At 38.3% G+C, this 9,687-nt stretch overlaps 1 protein-coding gene across 5 annotated transcripts in view; it reads right to left on the bottom strand.

Moving 5' to 3' along the window:
* LOC115018473 (neurexin-2-like) overlaps positions 1-9,687 on the bottom strand; it is a 122,636-nt gene continuing 112,949 nt past the window's right edge. For 3 of the 5 annotated variants that reach the window (XM_029447431.1, XM_029447430.1, XM_029447433.1), the window contains 4 exons: positions 8,318-8,407; positions 5,838-6,166; positions 3,778-3,862; positions 1-2,561 (listed from right to left, as the gene is read on the bottom strand). In XM_029447431.1, coding sequence (XP_029303291.1) covers positions 1,759-2,561; positions 3,778-3,862; positions 5,838-6,166; positions 8,318-8,407 — 1,307 coding nt within the window. In that variant the 3' untranslated portion in view covers positions 1-1,758. The remainder of the gene's footprint in view (positions 2,562-3,777; positions 3,863-5,837; positions 6,167-8,317; positions 8,408-9,687) is intronic. The other 2 variants (XM_029447429.1, XM_029447432.1) reach the window with 2 other exon arrangements.

Below are 9,687 nucleotides of genomic sequence, written 5' to 3'. Positions count from 1 at the left end.
TACAAAGTATATAATCAAGTGTATTTTCATCTTTATCCACGTTCTGTACACATATTAAGATCCATTTCACATGAACACTATACAATAGCAATGAGTGAGGAATGGAATATTTTCTGAGTGCTGAGCAGCTCATGTTGAATGGCACTTTCATAAAAAATATCAGGAAATCACAGAGCATGAATAAGTAAATGTAGACATAACTCAACAGAGAAAATGGCTTTATATTATCAGATCCATTGAGTAACAGATTCAGCACATATAAAATGCACAATGCAACAAAACAAAACATTTGTTTGCTCCATCCTTGTGTTTTCTCTGCATAATTTGAACCGTAAATAATGCAAAAACAAAAGATATTTGCGGCTATCAGAGGAAAGTGTGCTTTCTGTTCGGATTTAAGTAAAAGGCAATCTAAAATGTAACGTGTTAAGAGGAGTGGTAACAAGATACATCGAAATATCAATACAATTCACAAACCTTCAATTATTCATCTCATAGAATAGTCTTTTAGTAACTGATAGAAAAAAACAATACATGTTTGGCTGCTTTACAAGGAATATCTATGTCTCAAATATATGTTTACATTTTCTGTGTTTTTGAATGATCCCATGACAGTTTTGAGAAAGGAAGAGATCAAGAGTGAGCCAGCCTCTGGTGAGGCGGGTTGCGTCTCCCTTTCCAAGAAGAAAAACTTCCTCAAATGTGATTCTGTGTTCCCTCAAATTCCAGTGAAGTTCGGACAGAAGGGGTTCTGATGTTGTGATACTGTGTGTGTGTGTGTGTGTGTGTGTGTCTCGGGCGTTTATTCTTCTTCATACCTGTTCCCCTGCGAACACAATGCTTTCTTCTTTCGGCTAACCTCTATATGTACATACAAGCAATGTTTACAGAGAAATACCTTCACTGGTGTAGACTGACTTGTTCACAATTATCCCTACTTTGAATGGCAGGGCAAACCGACTTAGATCTCACATAAATAATGTTTCTGATCCGTCATACTATAAGGTTCACTGGCCGGAGTATGTTGAGTGATTTAACATCCCCTTTTAAATGCCGTCTTTTTCTCCAGGAGGGCTAAATATCATGCTTCATTTATGATACTGCACCAACAAACATAATACCATCTCTTGAGGACAGAGGCAGAGTGACTTGGGAGTTTTAAAACCACATAACATAACATGGAGACTGCAGAGATGATGTCTTATCCAAATAAAAGGGCTTTCATTTCGAGTGTAGTCAGAAGAACTGGGGTGCTTTCTGCTCATCTACCATAAAAATTCAATAACTGTCCTGTTCTGCTTCATATATCATAATGGGGACATTGAGACTTGAGATAGAGCGTTACAAAGAAGTACAAAGAAAACATTTAGGCAAAACTGTCCGGATGTTCTCAGCACTTTCTTCACTGTACCATGCTATATACAAAGCCAAAATGGGTATGCCTCTTCCTATCTTGTTAAAAACATAAAAAAATAAAAATGATACACCAACAAAGAACTGGTGTTTGCAGACTGAGTGCACATTGTGACCCGGAGAATTAGTCAGATCTTGGGCTGTAGAGGAGGGTTTTATCACTAATAGGACTTGGGTAAACCTTGACTTTTGAGAAAAATGAAAAAGCAAGCATTGCTTTCTGCAGTTGTTTTTTTTGGCCTGTGAAATATCTCTGATGGTCGACCTGACAAAATCGGGGAGTGAAACGAAAGCATCCTCTCTCATCCTCTTGTCTCAAGTCCACACTTCTCTACTTCTACGTTCTCAGACGTAATATTCTTTGTCTTTGTTCTTTTTGCCCTTTGTGATTGCCTTTGCCACGGAGGCTGTTGCTGTGCTTTTGTCTTTGACCACTGCTCCGTTGCCCTCCACAGTGGAATTGTTGGCAAAATTGTGACTCTGGTCTGTTTGGTAGGAGCCCTCGTCCCGGTTGCGGTACTTGTACATGGCATAGAGGAGGATTAGAATGCAGAGAGCAGCAGCAGCCACAATACCAACCACCATCCCCGTGGTGCTGCTGGACTCCCTGATCACCTCCACGGCACCGGGTTGGCTCTTTTCATCGGAGGCTGTGGGGTTGGCTGTGGGCACATGGGGAAAATGGGGGGGGTAAGTTAGTCCTGGTGTGTTTCGGGAGGATGGAGGAGCAGGGGGCAGAAGCACCTGGTCACGGGTGTTCATTTTGCCTGCGGGGATGTGGAGCTGGTCAGGGTTGGTGGTGGGAACATAAGGAGGTAGGGGGTGGGGTTTCTGGACTCCACCCTCACCAGCGGTGGGAGGTGGAGGAAGGACTGTCCTGTCAGTGACCATGGGGGAGTTATTTTTGTAAAAGTCCTCGTCATCTGATTCCGTCATCTCACCAGAGCCGAAGGCCGAGACCTCCACAGGGTCACCACAGTCCTCCTGGTCCGGGGGGCAGGAAGGGTGAGGAGGGAGTATCAGGGACTCTTTGGTGGTTTCAAGTGGGGATAGGATGGTAGGGGGAGGAGGGATGACAGGGTAACGGGTGGCGATAGATGGGGGCTCAAGGGAATCCACTGTTATAATAGGCAACACTAATTCACCTCCTAGAAAGGAAACAGAAAAGGTAGGGGATCCTAAATTAGAACAGCATTACATTTTTAATTCTGGCTGTAAAGTTTTTCTTATTAAAATAGAGGCACAATCTGCTCATTATGTAGAATATAACTGAGGAATTAAACTAATATTAGCTGGCGTATCAGTGATAATATTCATAGTGACTTCTATAATTAAGATTATTCACTGCATTTGGCACCTGAAGAGAAAAACTCATTTAAACCACCATTCCTAAATGTCATACGCAGTTCTCGATGTTCTTATGTGAATCAGTGTGTGGGTGTGCAGATGAAGAGTGTGTAAACATTATAAAACATATCATAAAATACAGCAAGAACATTAGAGAGCTCACATGTAGACACAAACATACAAGATGGCCCACGAAAGGCGGCAGCTAAATGGAGAGCATATAACAAACAGAGCACATAAGAAGCAAAAGAACAGTAAATTAAATGGACATGCTGCTGTATGCACATCTGTAGGCAGAGGTGAGGGGTGACAGGAGAAATCACAGGCAGGTTATTATATGTAGGAATTACACATAGAATATTATGGCGTACTGAAAGCAACCAGTGTGTCCTGTACATATCTTTAACCAGTATTTGGATATATATTTGTCACCTAACATAATATATCTAGTTAAAAATGATATTATATTCTTCTGTATACGCCATGCATTGACATTTGACTCTGAGGTCAGAATGTCTTCTGGTGGTGGAGGAATATATTTTTTTTTTATGGCCTCTCGGTTCTCTTTCATCATTATTTGAGTCACACTTTGCAGGGCCAGTCAACAACAAACAATTCTGATAAGGTCATATTAATAATTGAGGCAGCCATAATAAGGGCAGACTCCTTTCTAAGTTCCACAGCTCGTTTCTGTCACACAGCCTGATCTACTGTCTACTGTCTTCCCCTCTTAATGACTGCGGTACTCTTCCATCCAATTAAGTGAGTTACAGACATGACTTCAAAGCTAATATACAGGATGACTTGATGCTAGTGGAGTCTGTAACAACTATCCAAATGATAACAGCTGTTTGACAAAGCTCCCGAATAAATGACAGCTGCACAAACATGAAATTGAAAAGAGGGGAATTGAAAAAACTAAAATAATAATGGCTGCCTGAAGTCAGTGCGTTTTGTCTACAATCTTGGAGGATAAGAGCTGTACTTCCATCTTTGTTTTCGCCATAGCTGACCCACCTGTTCCTGGTTCACACTCTTCCAGGTCCTCATCATCACTTGGACACTCGGCTGATGCAACCAAAATATCATCAGAGTTCTGGGGCTAAAAGGAAAATGGAGAAAATGTGTTGTTTATAACAAATATAGAGTCAACACATTCCCATCATCTAAATTTGTGCCCAGCTTTTTTTTTTTTTACTGGCTGACTGCCCTATTTGAGGAAAAACTGCAGTATGCAGCACTGTGCCACTTTCGTGTTTTTTTTTTTGCTTGGAGCAACACTCGTAAGACTACAAATCAGAAATGTGCCCATATGCAGCTGCTTTTTATCCTTTACCCCTGTGGCTGACTTTATGTGTTTACACACAAAGTACTGCTGATGGAGAGGACATTCTCAGTAGGCACATGTTTTCATTTAATTCTATATAATTTGCTCTTTGTACAATTCTTTTATATTAACATTGCAAAAACAAATTCATATATGCTAAAACAGTGAATATGTCTAAATTGGATTTTATGTTGCACAGTGGAATCAGAATAGCTGAGCAGAGTGGGGAATAGCTGGTTCACAAATGGATTACTTAGATAAATTGAAAATACAGAGAAGGCAATTTTAGGGAACCTGGACATTTAATGAAAAATGCACTCTGTATTTTTAATAGGAGAGGCAGGGGACTTTTCTTTGAAACCTCAGGACTCCAAGTACAACTGCTGAAATCTTTCCAATTTGGCAGGTTTGCAGCATTTGGATTAAAATCAACTCATTTGAAATGGTGGTAATGTTCACCAGTCTGGATGCAGTATTGTGACAGCTCAATGTGTGATATTCAAATGAATTCAATAAAAAGCCTTTTTTTCTTTTGCATAGCTGTGCTAGACCAAAAAATATATTGAAGCATGAATGTTATTATTATCCTAGCACAGTTGGTAATATAGGGCATTATGGGAGGAATTTAAAATCAGATATGTAGTACCAACGATGTGTATTAATTAATGGATTTATGTAGCATTCTAATAATAATTGCATGTGCGTAATGCATTTGACAATAAGGGACTTTATGCATTTCTAAAGAGGTAATTGCATCTTGTTTCTTTCTTCTGTCTTGATTACACAAATGATACCTTCCTTCTGAAGAGTGTTCATGTTCAATTCAAACCCTGAACAATACACATCAGAGTTCATCTTCCTCTAATACTCTGCTGGTCAAGTCTGAATAATGTTTAAATCACAAAAGAAGACAAATCTTAATACTACTTACTTCCAATAAAACCTTTTTAATTTTATTGAACAAATTAGAGGCCAAAGTTAGGGGCCATGGCCATTGCAAGCGTAAAGGGGACTGAAAAATCAGATTTATTATATTGTATGATTGTCCTTGGTTCTGTGATCGTATCCTTTGATTTACAGAAGATGACACAGTAGATTGTAGTGCTACATGGTAAACCTCAATGTGTGTATTAAAACCAGCATGAATGGAAAACCTCCAACTATGAACAAAATATGAAAAGTGACATTGGGATCGAATTAGCATGGAGGATCTAGGTTTGTTATTTCAGACGTGTACAGGATGTTTAACACAAGCACACAATATGCTACCTTAATCCCAGGGTTCAAATTGATTAGGGCAAAATACAAAATAAGAAATTAAACATTATTTAATTTTGGTTCTGAATTAATCCTAATATTGTACTTTTGAGGAGAATGATAAATTAATGAATAAATATGTTTAGAAAAAACATTCAAATACAGGGTACGGTTTGTTTGTATTTAAAAAAGAAGTTCTTAACATGATCATTTTTAAAATTCATCATTACTAATGTTTGGATCTACAGAGCCATTTTCAATACTATAGAAAAACAGAACATCGATGTAAATAGTTAAAAATGTATATTAAAATACAAAGCTCCCATCTCTACACACATACTTCATTTCTTTTAACCATTTTAAAATCCCATATTTTTTACCTCCTTGAAAAGTGGTGGCAACAACCATCATCTCTTATAAACCAATTAACCCCCAACTGTCGATAAATAACCTATCCGCTTCTCTTCAAATATTCCTTTATACTCTCTCTGACCTTTGAGATGCTCTCCCTCAAGCTGGGTGACCGCTGCCGGCGGGTGGTGGTGGTAGCCATGGTGGTGGTGGTTTCCATGATTGTGGTAGACATATCGGACACTGCCAGCGGGGTGGCGGAGGTGCTGTCGGTGGTCAACACAGAGAGCGAGTCCCCGACAAGACGCAGGTTCCCCTCCACCTGTACACTGGGGTCGTTTTCTGCTGCCAGTTTGAGCACCTGGAGACCATTGTAGTAGAGCCCTGAAATCTGACCCTGAAAGGGCCGATCCTTGTCATGACCGCCAATTTTAATGGCTGCCTGGCTGTTAAAGATGGTCAACTGCCTCCCTAAAGTTAGACAGAGACATAGATAAAGAAAGAGGCGGAAAAAGGGAGAGAATGGTGGAGCAGACATACAGAAGTCATACAGGAGAGCTTGCACAGGAGCTTCATTTGAACCAGGTGGGTTAGGGTTTGGTGATTATACCATTAATACTTAGTAATCTATTTGAAACTGAATTATATATTAACTTTAAAGGGAGAAAGTTAGTTGGCAGCAAGTTTATGATTTAGACTTTACACATGCAGGCACAAACCATCAGAGGAGGGTTATACTGTATATTTAGATTCCTATTTAAGGGTTTTGATAGAATAAACACATTTTTAATTATCACTGTTGTTAGCAAACTGACTGTAGGTGTGGTAGAAAAAAAAAGTATGTTATATTGCTGAATTACTGTATATCCATATGTTGGATTACTCAAAAGGGGCAATGCAACCTTTGACGTGAGAGAAGGCTCAGACTGACAGACTCGAAAGATAAGATAGAAGATACAAAGACACCCCTCCTTATAAACTTGTTCTTGTGGCAGCTTGGGTATCATTAAGCTAGTGGTGCGAGGGTCTAACCCTCTCACTCTGTGTGGAGTCTGTTTACTGATACCAGTACTAATAAATACATTCATTTAAGAATGTTGTTTTCATTCATCTGTAGAGAGGAAATAGCAGATGTTTTTCCAGGATATTTATTTATCTCATAACTCCAGAACAGATGGTACTAGGCTGCAAATCGTATGGCTGCTTTCTGAAGAGATGGGCAAATTATTAAAATGGCAGTCTTACTATACTTCAGACTGCGTAAAGCTTAATGAAAATAAAAGCTAAACACCCATCCCTCCACTGACTTCAATCAGCCATTAGGCCGTTGATACATGCTCTTCTCTGGGCTCCCTGATTGTTTCACCTCCTGAAAGTGGGCGATGATATCTAATCTAACAGCACCATTGTCAGCTGCCTCACTGATAAGCGGTGTTACATCAGAGGAAGACGACTGCAGTAATGGCCCCATCTCTGGAGAATACTTATTAGCAAAGTTATTGGCTGCAAACAGTGATCTACTTTAATAGTCTGTCAGAGCTGTTTTGTCGCAGCAAAAAAAATAAAAATACTTCAGCTTGGGAGTCTGACATGGAGTTATGGTTTATGTTCAGTTTAGGAGGAACGAGATGTGGTCAACTTGTCACATGTAAGTTTAACTGGTGTTAAAGGAATACTTTACCCACAAAATTATAATTTGTATATTAATTATTCATCTCGTGCTACCTTGAATTCTTCAAGAAAACGTTGTTTTCCTCGCATGCTTTTAAAGTAATTGGGGACCACATTTGACACCGTTCTACAAACCTTCACACAACTTGTGCATCATAATCCAAGTCTCATTTGTCCAGTTGTATGCTAACCCTTTTTTTTCTTCTAAAACATTACTATTTAAAACCCTTCCGCATAAACAGTCCCAAGCTTGGGTAGGCTGAAGTGTAGGCTATTAAATAGTAATGTTTTAGCGAAATTGCATGTGTTTGGGAAGTAGTGAGCATGCAATTGCTTAAATGAGACTTGGATTATACTGCACAAACGGATGTTTTGATGTAGTTTTGGTTTTGTTAAACGCAGCTCCCATTCACTTCAATTCATCCAGAATTCGTCACCGTGAAGGCATGCGAGAAAAGTTTTCTTCAAGAATTCGAGGTAACACAGGGTGAGTAAGTTAAAAACAAACGGTCATTTTGTTGTTGAAGTATTCCTTTAATGTAAATGTTACAAAGCATTTTTAATGATTTTTATGTATAATAATTACACACAGTATCTAATTACACACAGTGGTTACGAGGGACGATAGAGGGTTAGACAAGGGTTATGTGTTTTTAGTTAATCGGTTTAAATCTTTGTTAACGTGCAGCTTTTCCACAAGGTGTAAGGATGACAAAGAATAAATGGCAAGTATGCCATACCCCTTCGCTTTGACAATTATTTTGAATTCCACTTGAAGCTATATTGTGGTAATCAAAATTAATTTCCAATCCAAAGTCCAATTAAAATGGATGTATACATGTGGGTAACTTGATCCTTGTCACCCTTGTCTCATGGCACTGCACTTCTCATGGGAAGAGGGTTATTTAGTAGTTATTTCAAGGATTAATTATTAATCAATTTAATTTTTACCTTTATCGAGTAGCCACTCGTCAACTACCCGACCAAGTCTGTATGGGATTCTTTGTCTAGCAATAGCCAGTCGTTCATTATCATAGTGTCCTTCAAAGAATTTGGAGAGACAGATTAAAGGTTAAAGTCTGCAACCTGAAAGATCACATGGTTAGAAACAGTGTTATAATGGCAGGTTTAACAAGTTATCAATTTTAACCCAGCTGCGAGTTAAAAGAAACTTGTGCTTTACTTAGTGTTATCTAGTTATTACGAGTAACAGCGTTGATGCTAATTAGAGTTTAGGCTATTTATAATGTGCTACGCTAGTTAGACTTATTTAGCTATTTTTTAAGCAATGCATGTTAAGTAAATACCAATTACAGTCAAATGTAAAATTATTTGATGTACTGTATAAAAAAAAAGAGGTTAATTCAGGTAAACAGAAGAAAGCATTAAGAAAATCAGCCACTTCAACAAAGACAATCAGGAAAACAGTTGTTGCATTTAGACAGTGACACATTCTGTAGTTATAGCAGAAAAAGACATTATAGAGGGCTTAAGTCTCACCCCACTTCTGTTCCACAATGTATTTTCATGGTATGATATGGAATAGTTTCTACTGCAGCTCCCATGAGATACTGACAGCATGTCTATATCAAGAACTCAAGGGAGCTGTAGTTGTTGAATTCTAAAAATAAAAATGTCTTCATACAGACTTTATTGACAAGTCCAGAAGTGAATAAACATTTAGCTCGAACACCAATACCTCATTCTTTTTAATTTTATGCAAAACTACATTGTAGAATCAGGGCAAATTAGGACAGAAGCTTCTCTCAAGTGGGGCAGGACTTTCACTCTCTATTTAACACATGCAAACACAGAAGAGTAATTAATCAAATGAAATCTACTACAGGAAATCTACTGTTTGATACAAACTTTAACCGTGCAAATTACCCAGTATATAAATAACTTTCATTCAGTCTTGCACTTATCCAGCACTGAAGAAGTTCTGTCAATCATCAGCCATAAGGCTCTGAATTTACTGGTAAATTCTTGTTGACACTATTTATAAATGACTACATGTGTATGGTGCCTTGTTCCAGTTTATTAGGAACAGGTTATTGATATGAAAATGTAAATAAATAGATACAAATGAATAAAGAAATGAATAACAGTTTGAAGTCAACCATGTTGTTGGACAATGAATGAATAAAAAGGATTAGGATTACAGTGCAACATGGAAAAGCAGACATAGTACATAACGGTGAATGACAATTAAAGTTAAGCTTACCTAGACTACGTTTTTACTGTAAGCTTTAATATACAGCAGGTTTAAAATAAGTGAAGCGTTCACTGAGCCTTTGAAGAGCTGCAGGCAGTGTCCTTGT

The sequence above is a fragment of the Cottoperca gobio genome, chromosome 14 (assembly GCF_900634415.1).
Source record: "Cottoperca gobio chromosome 14, fCotGob3.1, whole genome shotgun sequence".
Classification (NCBI taxonomy): Eukaryota; Metazoa; Chordata; class Actinopteri; order Perciformes; family Bovichtidae; genus Cottoperca; species Cottoperca gobio.
Note: the sequence above shows the minus strand (reverse complement) of the source record. Positions and strands in the feature narration are given on the sequence as shown.